This window comes from Amia ocellicauda, chromosome 3 (genome assembly GCF_036373705.1).
Source record: "Amia ocellicauda isolate fAmiCal2 chromosome 3, fAmiCal2.hap1, whole genome shotgun sequence".
Classification (NCBI taxonomy): Eukaryota; Metazoa; Chordata; class Actinopteri; order Amiiformes; family Amiidae; genus Amia; species Amia ocellicauda.
In genome coordinates this window covers 7,056,698-7,071,628 of record NC_089852.1, presented here as the reverse complement: position 1 = coordinate 7,071,628, position 14,931 = coordinate 7,056,698, and the positions used below count along the sequence as shown (strand labels likewise).

Below are 14,931 nucleotides of genomic sequence, written 5' to 3'. Positions count from 1 at the left end.
ATCTTTTCTTTTCTGATATACCATGTAATAAGTTGTGTGACGTTTCAGCAAGTGAAATGCAAAGTATTCACCGAGGGTAACACTGGGTAACACACTTGTTCAACAAGGATCTGTCATGTTAAATCCACGTCTCCACCGCTTTGATTCTCGGATCTTAACTGAAAACTTAAAATCTGAAATCAAAGTGGGGCTTGTCAGAAGGCGTTAGGCTTTTAGAAGTTCAGTGAACCTGCGGGAAAAGGTTGCAGTCGGTTGACTTACAACAAAGCTTTCAATTACGATACCTACTGATTTACTCTTGGCACTAGCTGTAATATGTTCACTGCAACCTTAAAGCTGCATGGTACTGCATGTGAATGTTACCTTAGCTGTTGGTGATGCTGCTTGGAAATAAACATAAGCATGGGTGTTTTAACAACATTATTATCTCAGTATTTTGCATACCCACCTTTGTGAAATCAGGCAATATAAATCTTCTTCCTTGTTAATGTTGTATGTGTATAATCAGTGTTGTAAACATTTCCTTTGTAAACATTTTGTTTTTATATTACAACCTGTTGTAGTTAATTGGGTGGAAAACAATTTATATTAGATTGAGTGAATTGTTTTAATTACTCTCTAATAAATAACACAATACATCCTATCACCAATCAAAATAAATGTAATTAAGCTATCAAATGCTTTGTGAAACTGGACAGTGAAATTGTTACTCTTTTTCCTTTCTTCAGTGCTCTGTATCTTGTGGGAAAGGATACAAATACCGCAGAGTTGTTTGCATGAGCAAATCTGGGAAACCTGTACCGGAGGAGAGCTGTAAACATCTGGCCAAACCAAGCAAGCAAAGGCGGTGCCGAGGGGGGCGGTGTCCAAAATGGAAAACGGAAATTTGGGGACAGGTAAATATTTCCCATAAGCTTACCTTGATGCTGTTTGAGCTCTTAAAGCGAAATTTTGAAATGCACATTTTTTAAAATCTTCAAGGTGTTGACAGTGTTCAAAGGATTATAATGATATTGAGGTCACTGTACTCTTTTTTCTGTGTGGTTAAATTCAGTTTGTTTTCACGTTTGGCAACTGGTAGATATTTTTCTTCATGCAGTATGTGGTTTATGTTAATTTATTTATAATAATTCAACGTTATAGGATTTGGATGTCTCATGTCCCCATCTCCTCTCTTTGACTAGGAGCTTACTGGGGCAGTAGAGCTGTCTGCTTTCTTTCATTAGAGCTTCCATGAGGTTAAATACAGTCAACATCTAGCTGTGCTTTGAATAAGAAACATCTGTTGTAAACAGATGTGTGTCCTGCCAGAAATAATCCACTTACCATATTAGACTGGACTGTATCCCCATTATGTGGCATAAACATCTGGAAACCAGGTACATTTCATATCTTCTGCCCAAACCCAAAACATCTGCAGACCATACCTTTAATTGGGATCTCAAGTGATATTTTGTGGCTCATGAGAGGTTGTTTTGGAGCAGGCTTGGAGATTTGCAGGACACATCAGATGTTGAAAACAAATGTAGTTAGTGGTAGCAGGAAGTCATATGTATGTACTTTAAATTCGCTGGTGTTTAAGTAATGTGTCAAGAGGAACTACACTGCTGGGTATTGTTCCCATAGGGAGAATCTAACCCAGGGTGAAGTAAGACATTTGAAAACATCCTATCATTAAATCCATAACACATTTATAAGAAAGTTTATGAATGAGAGGGGGCTCCTCAGCTCATCTAAAAAGCATAACATTACTTTTATATGAGTCTGCATGAATGAAACAAGTTTATACTGTAAAAGGAATACATTATTAACATGCATTAGGTATTTGAAAGTTGATCAAACAATATTACACAATTTATTTGCATGCATATATATATATATATATATATATATATATCACTGCACATAATTATATTCAACATATAGTGATTCTGTTCTTCTGCTTCATAACCAATTATGCAACATTGCATGCAACATTATAGGAAAGACAGTAATATGATGCATCAGGATTCTTTTATTTGTGTACTGCTATTAAAGAGAGACACAAGATAAAAATGATTATGTAGTTTTGGTACATTTTCTGAAAAAGCATTTCTGTTTGATTTAGCTGTAGTTTACATCATGGAGATGATGAAAGAGGGAAGAGCATATTGGTCTCAGGGAATCACAAAACATTTCTAGGATTTGTTTGAAATAGTTTCAGCTGAAAGTTTTTTGTTTTTGAAAATATACATTTGTTATAAATATATAGCAATTTATGTCGTTGTAAATGTAACATAAATTCAAGATAAGGAATGTGATACAATTCTCTAACATATCACATTACTCTTAAGTATTTTAAATTGTATAGTATTTGAAAAGAACAGAAAATTAAAGAAAACAAGCAAAATATTTAACTATTGTTTCTTTCTTCAATCTCAAGAGCTGTTATTATCATACAAATATACTCCATGGTGTGTAATTAATGCCAGCTTTCTTTATACAGATGTGTTTCAATAGCAAACAAAATACTTTGTTTACATATCTGTACTTGAAAATTGGAAACTTTGTTTACTTGTATTATATGCTATATTTAATATATATTAAATTATTTAAATATAAATATTATTTAAATATTTCAGTGGAAAGATTTACATTATGATGCTTACATTCCAATACTTCTTAAATACACGGAAAACTGCTTATAATATCCTCTCATATATATATGCTGTGATTATACCTATATATGCTTTTTAGTTGTAGTCGACACATTCCTGGGTTCCGTCATTGCTTCTTTATATCTGTGTGTAAGTGATGTTTTCTGCATGTCAGTAATCATTATCTTGCTTCGTTTTAATCTTGGAACTCTAATATAGCATTCCTTAGCCCCTGCATTTTATATGGATTTGTTTACAGTTTCCTCCTTTAATTGGTCTTTTGATGCTTTTGTGCATAACAGCTTTAGACAGGTGGGTGGGCCAACGGTATTTCACATAGTTCTACGTTCATTTAAGAAGTACTAATGATGGAGGTCTGCCAGCATTGCCTCCCCTGCACACAGCATGGAAAAAAATAATTAAGAGTTAGAACATTAGTAATAGCAGATGTGTGTATATGTGTGTTTGACATACAGTACACCTGCAAGAAAATATAATTGATTTATGTACAATTCATTTGTGCTCATGCTTTTCATGTATCTTTTGGATTTTTAGATATTCACACTCCTTAAATTCTAGGTGTTGGGTTTAAAAAAAGTTTGATATTTTTCCACAAAGCATTCTGTGGACTTTAAGTATTAATCACAGAGAATCCACATTCAATCCTGATTAAAATTACATTATTAGAAAAGCATTAGTAGATCAGAAGACATTGCAAAAGATAGATGCACTGAAGAAAATAACATTTAAAAATAGTTACCAGCATCTTCTAGAGTCGATGTATGTCATGCCATGCTCTTACGTCATGGTTAAAGCTGTTTAGACAAAATATAATAATAAAAAGAATAACATTAATAATGATTATAACCTTTAACTGGATAATCAATATATATTATTGGTTATTTTCAGAGGTTACTGCTTCCGACACATGGTTTTTAATGCCTATCAAACAGTCTGCTCTTTATTAGTGAGAATGCAGGTATGGGCAATGCACACTTTGTAATTTACACTGTAAGGTCCTATTGCCGGTGTCTGGAAAAGAGTGAGACCTCAGCATGGCCCCTTCTAAAGCACTAACCAATTTTGCACTCAATCCTTTTGGTGTCTGTAACCGCAGTATTTGGTGTTTTTTCTTCTCTCCAAAAGTGCTGATATTGTTCACAGTAGCATTAACAAATTGAATCACAAAATCTAAGAAAACACTGAATATGTTATTTTATGTGATGAATGTCAATAGATACAGCACACTCATTTTACTGACTAAAATCACAGAAGCCATTTCAATGAATAGTGTTTTTATTTTTTAATGAAATGCTTAAAAAGACACAATTTCAACTTAAAACAAACAACATGAAATTCATCACATTCTTGATGTGGGCAAGGACAGTGTTGTCTGTTTCTTTTAAGAGAGCTCTAAATTGGTCTGTATAGTTCTTCTTTCAGTGTAATGTATGGTATGTCTTGGTTAGCTGAAGACTAATTCAAGTAATTGAAGAACAAGTGTAATAAGATGATAATATACCATCAAGAAACGCTGTTGTAACCTTTACCTAACATTACTGCAATACTGAATATATATACAGTCATTATATTAAATAAACCCTAAAGTTTGCTGAATATATGATACTTCTTAGAACGAACTTTGTTAGACCTTGAAATCTTTGCACTTTTGTTTTCAGTGCTGCGTAGCTGATTAGAAATGCAGCAAACTTTGCTTTTGTTCCTTTGTTGCTCACAAAACCTTATTCAAAAACATTTCACATGTAAGGTGCACCTTTAAAAAGAAGTAATACATTGTATATTGTTATTATTAATTTAATATAATAATACAGTTATCTTGGTCAGGCCAATGACAAGTGAACCACAAATTAGAGGTAGAATCTGATCTTACCTTTCCCTCGCATAGTGCTCCTCATCGTGTGGGAGAGGCGTTCAGCAGAGAGAGGTTTTTTGCCAGGTTGGGAACCAGAGGAGCTCAGAGGAGTCGGAGTGCCAGCAATCTGCCAAACCGCTGAGCACGCAGCCCTGTCAGGCTGCCGACTGCCCCTCTGTCTACAGGTGGAGCGAGGAAGAGTGGCGAGAAGTAAGTGTGAAGGTCTGTGTGAGACAGACTGTGCGCTATTCAAAATAAACAAGTGGAAAAGCCTCTGTCTCTGTGACGTGCAGCAGTGTCATGTTGCTGATTAAGTGAGGTGTGAGCTGAAAACTTGGACCAAACCACAGCTTGCTTCAGAAGAGGTTTGTCGAATAGCCAGAGGGTTTGTAGACTTAGCAGCTCGGGGGGGGGGTTGCATGGGCAGTCTGCTCATGATGAAAATCAGATGATCTTTTTTTCCCCCTGCACTTGCAATTGATTTAACTCCTGAGGTTTAATAATAAGTTATACAAATTTACTTCATTACTTCATTAATTTCTTTATATGAATTTCCATTCCATTAAATTGTCATTAAACTTTTCAGTTTTCAAATTCTAACATGCACAAAATGTATTCAAGCAGACAAAACTATTGTTTTTTACTTATGAATTCCATAAACACATAATTATTTCCAGATAAATATTGTAAAGCTATAACAATTAATCATAAAATGTTATGCTTACTTTTTAATCAAATATATCTATGTCACTTAAAAGTTAATGTACTGCCATTTTTAGTTCATAGGAAGTCTGTGTTTACTGTTGTGAACTTTATCACTCTTCAGGGATATCTATAAAGGAAAACAAAACTCACAGTTGAAATATAGATTCAAAAAATGTTTTGTTAAAATTGTTTTAAAAATCTGCAGGAAGCTCTAAATCTAGGTGACCAAACAGTTTGAAATTATAGTACTTAACAAAATGTCTAATTAGTCCAGAAACCCCCAGTCCACCCCCCTTCATTGCCACGTTCAGCAGCTGGAGGTAATTATAGAAGCCCTACTTGTTGTCAGATGTTAGGTGGGTCATGTTTCTTCACTGAGCGTTTTAGGGTTTCTTAGCCACAAAGGGTATAGGCTCTGAAAACTTACAACTTGTGAAAAACACAATTCCAAGAAACAGGTTATTGCATTCCTCCCTGTTAATTAATCTTGATGGTGGTGGAAGTCACTGTGATGCATCGCAGAAGTGCATTGTCATGAGTTTTGTGTCACGTTCCCCTGCCGTGCATGGAAAACAGTTAGGGCAGGATTAAATCAAAAATGTTCGCAAGGTGCGAGCGTGAAAAGTTGCAGAAGAGTCGCAATGAGGGAATTTTGCAGCTCAGCTCCTCGCTGAATTAAATCTAAAATATGAGGACCTGTGAACGGGGAGGAGACATGTTTTGCTGCGTGGCTTCCAAGATGAGCTGGCAGCGCGAGCCAATCACAGTGTCTGAAATTGAAGAGAAGCAGCGATGGGTCAATAAAGCAGATAAATACAGCGATCTGCCGCTCCGTGGTGTAAATCCACAGCATTCATCTCCCCGCTGACACAAAACTACAAGCCTATACTTCGTAGCAGTTACAAATATGAGTAGAAGAAAAAATTATAAAATAAAAAACAAAGCCGCCATTGATGAAAGCTGTGTAGTTATTATTATTATTATTATTATTATTATTATTATTATTAATAATAATAATAATAATAATAATTACGTTGAAATAACATTGTGGCAATGTGTGTTAGCTGGGTTATGTGTAGTGGCGCAGATTAAAAACTATGATGTACCAGCTACAAAACTCATAGTGGCTACATGTATCAATGGAAGAAACTAGCAACTAAAAATAAGCCACAATTGTTCATTGGAAATCAGCTGTTTGTGCCGCTGATATTGGAGATTCTATGTGAATGCAAGTCTCCTGTTGTGATGCAGTTCGAATCCCGAGTGGGGAGCTACATCCATTTACAATCTACAACCATTTATATTTTCAAAGTTGCCATGACACCGTGCTTTGTTTTAAAAAAAAACCTGTATTGTCATTTTCAAAATCTGAGTCCAAACAGTAGCTACAGATCATGGTATGTTGTAATCTGAACTGTAGAATAACTTTTAGAGATGAAACTAAGACTCGAGTATTTGCATTTTCAACATCAGAACATACAAGCACTGTTAGCAAGTTTTTGAATTGGAGAAGTACTGATGTTGTCTGGCAAAGCTAATTGTGAAGTATAATACTGAACAGCTGGCATGTATTCATCTAACTGAAGTAGTTTACAAGTGCGTTTGACGCAAAGCCTTTACATCTCTTACACATGAGTAACCATTTGCAACAAGATGTTACTCTGGATTTTAGTTTAAGTACAAAAAACTAAGATCAGGTAATGATGCAGTTAATGTGACTGGAACACGTAATACCTTATCTAAACATAAACTACGGATGTCATTAGTGATGCAGTTTAGGACTGTGCGTATGTCCTTAGTTCAGTGTCTCACTCAAGTAGCCCTGTTCTTGTATTTCAATTCTGTCTATAAAGTAAATAATAAAAAATGTCCTATATCTTTACATAAATTATATATACAGAAGAGTAATGACTAATGTGTTTTCCCATTTGGTACTGTTTTAGTGCAGTCAAAGCTGTGGCTCTGGAAGCAGAGAGCGAAAGGTTGTTTGTCTAAATCAGAACAAGGAGGAGGTTCACGAGACATACTGCAATTCACAAAACAAACCTCTTGATATCGAAAGTTGTAACACTCATCCATGTGAGTTCATCTGGATCACTGGGGAATGGTCAGAGGTGAGTCGTTTCACACGACTGTATAAATGTAGTATCTTCCTGTCAAGAATGTGTCTTACTTTTCTAATGTGGACCATTCCAGTTTTGATACCACAATCAAATGCAGCCCCTGTTGTATAAAAGCATTATTCTGAATGAATCTTTTGGAAAATAAAGTAAAATAATGTTTAATAATTTTGTTTACCTTGACCTGAAAGGCTGAAGGCCAAGTAAGAAAGAGCTTGTTTCACAGCAGAAGTCATTAAAGAGTAGTATCCAAGACATCCACAATCCTGACTATGGTTTTCTTTTTTATCTCACCATACTACAGCTCTGTATAATCACTGTGTCTGTCTAAAATGATTCTAGTGTTCGGTGAGCTGTGGCCAGGGGTACCAGAGAAGACTGGTCTCCTGCAGTGACGTGCACAGTGGGAAGGACAATTATGAATATGGGTATCAGCCATCCATCAGCTGTCCGGGCCCGCCACCAGCCAACCTTCAAGACTGCAATCCTGTGCGCTGCCCTGCTACACAGTCCTGGAGAGTGGGCAACTGGGGACCTGTACGTGCATTTTGTTCTGGGCTTGTTTTCAAGCGATTCTTACGCAAACCATTATCAATGTCGGCTACGTCACTGACCAACATTTCCAAACCTTCGTATCCCTCTTGTCTTGTGTATTAGTGTTATTTTGTAAGTCGCCCCCTGGACAAGGGCATCTGCTAATAAATAAATAATAATAATAATAATTAGTGTCGTGCTGTGCATATGGAAGATTCACACATTTATATTATAAATTATATTTGTACTATTCAGGGGCGGCTGGTGGGTTTTTTGTAATGTGGGGCAGAAACTATGTTTATTTTTATGTATTTGTTTTTCGTGTTCTGCTATGGTGATTTTTTTATGATTTTTTCCAAAGTGTTCTGCAACCTGCGGAGAAGGTGTGACAGAAAGGACAGTTCAGTGTTTGACCACTGATGGCAAGAACAGCGATGAGTGTCCACCAAGCGGGAAGCCAGAGGACACGAAAGTGTGCCGACTCCTGGCCTGTGAGTCCTGTGATATCGTCCTTGTTCAAGAAATACAAATTCATATTATTTTAAAATGGCTTATTGATCTGCTTAGGAATTATTAAAAACAATAAATTCTATTGGTTTTAGGTGAGTTCCCTAGAAACTGCCGAGATTTACAAAGACTGAGTGGTGTTACTGAAGACGGGGAGCAGCTTCTCGATGTACAAGGAAAAGCCCTTCAGGTGGTTCATCGCTGTGTTTTTATCACACTCATGTGCACCACGAGATATATTCTGAAATCTTTAGAAAGTCGTAAAAGGAAGCAATGTAAACACAAGGTGGTCCTGTTGGCCTCAACATTGCAGTAAATTATAAATGGGAAGAAGTCTGATGTTGACACTCATCCACTTGAATAAAAATACCCATATTTCATCCCCCAGTTTGTGTAAGATCAGAGGTGGAGTATTCACTTTTAACCTCTGTCCTTGAATATTGGCCTGAATGACCTCTTCTGCAGTCAATATGTCATTGCATTTTTCAGCAGTTATAATGTGTTTTGTATGGCAGTGCTTCTGAAGGGCTTTAAATTTCCTTTCTCTGGTCTCTGCTGTTTTTCTTTGCTTTCAGATTTACTGTGCTGGAATGCATTCCGACAGTCCAAGGGAGTATTTAACGTTGCTGTCAGGTGACACCGAGAATTTCTCTGAAGTCTTTGGTTTTAGGTAAGAACCTGTTTCTAGTATTTTATAAGTAATACTTGACAGTTATGCCTTTGAAACTCTACCATTGATATGTCTCTGTGATTTAGGCTCAATAATCCCACAGAGTGCCCGTATAATGGAAGCCGGCGGGAAGATTGCCACTGCAGGAGAGATTACACTGCGGCTGGTCTCTCTACGTTCAGTAAAGTGAGACTGGATCTCAGCAAAATGCTCATAATAAGTGAGTAAACAAAGCCCTTGCCCTTTCATTTTGAAATGACACAAAATGTGACTTCAATGAATACAGCTGTATACAATTCAGAAAACCCCATTTTCCATTTCAGAACGTTACCAATTGTGGTAACACTTTACAATAGGTTATCATGATCCTCATTAATTAATATATGAATACCATAGGATTTAAACATCAGTACATCATGAACATAATCTGAGTTATGATGGTGAGCACATGAACCCCCACTTACTCTAACCCTGAGCCTGCTGTACATGTCATTAACATAAGATCTCAGATGAAGTGCATGACATATTCATGTGTTTATCCTGTGGTATTCATATATTAATTCATGAGGAATCATGGTACCTTATTGTATAGCGTGTCCCCAGTTTTAAATAGTGGATCCATGGTGAGGCTGAGAGGTCCAATCGCTCTGAAATTCTGGTCCTGCTCACAGATTTCACATCTGTTCGGGATACAGCATTAACATGTCGTCTTTTACTAGGTGTTTAAATGTATGGCCTAGCAAAATGTTAAAAGCTTAACAGCTTAATCGCCCTCTTTTGGAAGATTATGTGTTATTACCCTGCCTCCTGTTTTATCACATTTGACCTAAGTAATGGTCCTAATCTCAAATCAAATTCAAATGAATTAGCTGTGTAGTCAAATCACTAAACCTGAGACAGTCATGTATGAAAAGTGCTAATATTATGATTTATTTATTTGTTTAAATGTAATAATTTCAGTTAAAATGTCAAAGACATTTGTTTAAGGCATGAGATTGCATTCCTGCAGAAATACAACATCTGAAAAAATGAAATGCATATCACAGGTATCTATACACATTACACTACACATTATACACCAGCCTGCTGACAGAATTAACAGCAACCAACATAGCTCCAATAAAATAAACTTTATGTGAAAACTATACAAACTATACAAACAACAATAGGGACTCCTTGTATACTTTGTTATTTTAGGGGGGGGGGGTCAGTTCAAAATTAAAATGTAACCAGAACTAGAATGGTTTCCAGACAATGGTTTTCAGTAATTTGACTGGTTGTGTAAATTGTCCACTAAATGGTGGGTTTAAAATATAAGGACTTAACACAGGGGATAATGTTGTGTAATAATTCATCCAGTTGGCAGTTTAATGTCAGAAGCTGTCAGACTTGGAAAGCCGATGAGGGGAGGGAGATATGGAGACATGTACTTGCTGTAAAAGTGTACATTACAGTTTTGATAACAGCGTGTCCACTTTTAGTGTTGTGTTCAAATGATATGATAGATGTAGCCCAAGTTATACAATCAAGTAAACATTGGAAGGCTTTTATTCTAAACTGACTAAACAAGAAACATATCTTTATATTGATCATGCATACATTTAATTAAACATAAGCATGAATGGGTTAATTGGTTCAAGATGTATTTTATAGATGTAGAGGAGTTAACAATTAAAGATCCAGAGCTATATGAGACTGAGGTTAATTTAAATTGCCCCTAAAATGCAGTGGTTATACTTATAATTAAGTATTTTAGGGGCCAAAACCCAAGACAGGATATTATCTTTTGGAAGGCATATTGTACATGTTGGATATAATGGTTTTTTTCCATATTATTTTTGCATAGGCAGCAAGAATGTATTAAGCATCATTATCTTAATGTGTTAAACATTTGATTGAGCTTTAGCTTGGGAAGTCAGTTGATAGCTGCATGGTAAGTGTATTTTTTTTACAGCCACAGACTGGCAGTTTGCATTTACCCATGAAGGTCATCATGTCCCATTCGCAACAGCTGGGGACTGTTATAGTGCGGCCAGGTGTCCACAGGTAAGTGGGCTAAGTTAAGACTATTACTGCACCTTTTCCAGCACCAGAAAACATTCTCCACTCTTTCAGGTTTCAAGAAAGTATGTGTTTTAAATCAACATTAGGAAAGTTAGTCAGTATGTTTTCATGACAGGGGTTAAAAAGTGAATATTAATTCTCTGAAAAGTACTATAAAAGGCAATATGCACTGTAACATCCAAACTCAATGTAATGACAGTTTTCATCAGTGGGGATTGAAAGACAAAACGGTGCTTGAGGCTAGATAGTTTCTTTATAGTTGGAAAGAATCCACTGTGACCGTCCATTTCTATTTCACCAAATGAATAACAAAAGAAAACAGACAAACACGCAACTCTGGTTTAACCACGGCTGAATCCTTTCACTGTTTAAACAAAAATGTGCAATCTTCCTTTGGTTTGTTCCTTTATTGTGCAGCATCTGTTATTTTCCTTGGAGACAACTACACATGATAGACACATGTACGGCAATATTGAAAAACATTTTTTAGGTCTCGGTGGTAAAATTGACTGGTTTTCATTTTCATCTGCTGCTGTGTTGAATGAGATATTATAGAAGAGCTGCAGACAGCTGTTGTTTATAGAAAACAAACCAGCACCCTTCACTCAATGTAATGGTGGATACAATGAGTGGTGAATAACCTTTGGTCCCTCCTGAAATTGTACTCCTCTGCATTCAATTGAAAGAAACTCTTTATTCTGTGATGTAAAAAAAGAAATGTGTTTTTCATAAATAATCCAGTATTATTATATTTTTTTTGATAGGAAAACAGCTTTTCTTTCATTTAATCAAGTATACATGTATCTTGTATTTGTTAGAAGGATGCAATTTACAAAACATATTATGAAGTTTAAATAGTTTTTTTTCTTTTAACAATCAAAAAGTATGTTACTAAGATCTGAAAAAAACAACAACAATGCAGTGCTACTGGTTTTAGCTCATTTAAATAATAATAATGGTCTAAGTAACAAGAAATTAGGATTCTAATATTTTCCTGTGACTGCCAGATAAAGTGTAGGTGTATTTAACAGCATACAAACAACACTGCTGCCCCCTATTGGAAATAATGAGGAATATCAATGATTTATTTATTTTTATTATGTTTATTTAATCAATTTAAATCGAAAGAGAATGTCTAAAATATTTGTTGTGTTTGTTCCACTGATATAAAGGGTCGTTTCAGCGTTAACCTGGCAGGGACAGGATTTCAAATAGCCGAAGAAACCAAATGGATTTCCCAAGGAAACTATGCCGTGGCTGACATACATAAATCACAGGTAAGATGGAGGTAAAATTGGGTTTGTTCCTTCGGATAGTTGAGTGATTGCCTACCAACAAACTTTAAAGAGCTGATATGAAAAATAATTTAAATCACAAAGATCCAAGAAGATCATAATAGGTTTTCTTCTTGAATGCAACTATGCACATGTATTTAGGTCTAAGATTATAATTTTAAAGTCACAATGTTATAAAAGCGCACACAAATTATTCAGAAGTCAAGTATGCCAATCAATACCCAAAATTAACATACAATACAATTATTGAATTGTTACTTTCCTACATCTGATATATACATTTTTGTTGTGGTATATTGTATAATACCATAAAACAATCCTCTATTTACCATGAGTTATAATAATATTTTTTCCCCCCATTTCTATATTCCACTGGGTTATTGTCCAGGAAGCTGTTTCCAGCCTATTGCTCTCCTGCATTGATGTTTGATCCTAATGAATGGATTAAGCAAACAATGCAGAAAGTTACCCCAGGTGACCTTTCAGGGGCCTCAAAATCAACTGATTATTTGATCTGCAGCGAACACCTATAGAGTTTAAGGAAACAACAGCTCACTGAATTTAAAGATTTTCTGTAATCCTTTTAGTCCCTTTGCTACAAAATTAAGCAGAACATGTCAGTGACTGAATGTGGGATTAAAGAAGTCAAGTGAGACAAAGTGGAAACCTTGGTAGGGGTAATGCTTTTGTCGCTAATTTTTCAAAGAATAGTACATTTGAGGGTATTACATTTAAATGAAAGTCTGAGTTAATTTATGTTCCAAAGTACTTTTTTCTTCTTTGTAAACGTAGTGGAACATATATTTCTAAAGTTCCCTCTGACTGGGTGAGAAACTCAGGAAATTGTGCCACACAAAGTTTTAGCTTTGCCTCTGGGCAAAAGACCAAGTCTTAATTTTCTCAGACATTCCTTTCCAGTACCTTAAATATCTCCTTTGAGGACACTTGGCATAATGAGCTGCAAAGCAAAACATTTAGCAGTTGGCCTTTGTAATGTTAATCAGAAAATGTCTGCTTTTGGCAGGAGAAAGGGAGAGCACCTCAAGGCACTATATGTTTGAGGAGATTTGAAGTGGGTACAGACTGAAAGATAGTTATTTTATGTTTGATGTTTGAAGGGCATTTATGAGGAGATCGTTATTTCTAGGAAAAAAACTGTTTAGATCAGAGGTCCTCAAACTGTGGGGTTGGTGGTCAATGGAAAGGCAACAGCATAGTGAGGTTTCATTAGGGATTCAATTGAAGGTAGCAAGGATTACGGTTAGTTCATTTATTAGTTCACTTAACTCATTTGGCTAAAGTGAGTAGCCGGTTTTAAAATAGGGTTACATTTTTGTTTGGCATAGGGTTAGACTCCCCAGTACTTGTAGACTTTCACTGGGGTTTGGTTTATGTTTCTAATTAGTTAACATAGATATGTGTTGTTTGTTGCCTATTTTAAGAACAAATGCAAGGGTAGGTGTATGATTGGTGTAATACAATGATGTATAGTGTAATGAGTTTTCAGTTTGAAACTGCAGTGTAGTATCACAATTCAGAACAAAGATTCAGATATTTTAGTTGTTAGTATAATCTGTAATATATATCTGTTAAAACTGGTGGTGTCGATGTTTAAGAAACTTCAGAAATATATATATATGTACGTGTGTATGTTTGTAATAATGTACTAATTTTGCACAATAAATAGACTCCTGAGTGCTGGCTACAACTGGTTGCCCTGACTCCAGGCCCAGCATCGTACGCTGGTTCTGTTCAGACAAGTGCCCAGCTCCACTCCGGGTTCAGGGACTAGGCGGCGCTGCAGAGCTCGGAAAGCACGAATGAAGCCAGAGCACAGTTTAACAAGAGGCTGCAATGTCTTTTGTATCCACAGGATGGCAGAAAAGTGACAGGAAAATGTGGGGGGTACTGTGGAAAATGCACACCATCGTCGGGCTTGGGCTTCCAAATTAAAGTGCTGTAAATCCAGAAGATGTATAAGGTTTGAATTATTCACTATATTCTAGCAATTTTTGGATGTCAAGAAAAAAAAGTCAGTTTCAATGCACTACCTGTGCTTAACCCAGGAATGAACTCTCTACTGACTGTTTACATATATATTTATCATCATCATCAGCAGCAGCAGCAGCAACATATATATATATATATATATATATATATATATATATATATATAGAGAGAGAGAGAGAGAGAGAGAGAGAGAGAGAGCACAATTAAACTGAAAGTGTTCAGTCAATTCCAAGTCTATGTGTTTAGTTGTTCCTTTCTTACAAAGTTGATGCAATTTTATTTTAGTTTTATCGGCATCTAATCTGTTCACTCTCAGGTGATGTGTTTTCACGATTTATTGCAGGTGCTTCTCAAGTGGCAAAAATCTTCCAGAGGTGCTACCATTCGAAGACTTCTAAATTACCTCTACTGTGTGCAGTGTGTACATATAGTGAATGAGCAGGGTGTAAATATTGTATATTATTAAATTTATTTATTTTATTTACATATATTTTTTTATGTCATGCATATATATATA

At 35.8% G+C, this 14,931-nt stretch overlaps 1 protein-coding gene across 1 annotated transcript in view; it reads left to right on the top strand.

Moving 5' to 3' along the window:
• adamts9 (ADAM metallopeptidase with thrombospondin type 1 motif, 9) overlaps positions 1-14,931 on the top strand; it is a 50,405-nt gene extending 35,474 nt beyond the window's left edge. Inside the window, exons 29-40 of the mRNA XM_066697991.1 lie at positions 729-896; positions 4,543-4,719; positions 7,158-7,328; positions 7,677-7,871; positions 8,230-8,359; positions 8,471-8,565; positions 8,951-9,045; positions 9,132-9,265; positions 11,000-11,091; positions 12,282-12,386; positions 14,278-14,385; positions 14,758-14,931. Coding sequence (XP_066554088.1) covers positions 729-896; positions 4,543-4,719; positions 7,158-7,328; positions 7,677-7,871; positions 8,230-8,359; positions 8,471-8,565; positions 8,951-9,045; positions 9,132-9,265; positions 11,000-11,091; positions 12,282-12,386; positions 14,278-14,367 — 1,452 coding nt within the window. The 3' untranslated portion in view covers positions 14,368-14,385; positions 14,758-14,931. The remainder of the gene's footprint in view (positions 1-728; positions 897-4,542; positions 4,720-7,157; positions 7,329-7,676; positions 7,872-8,229; positions 8,360-8,470; positions 8,566-8,950; positions 9,046-9,131; positions 9,266-10,999; positions 11,092-12,281; positions 12,387-14,277; positions 14,386-14,757) is intronic.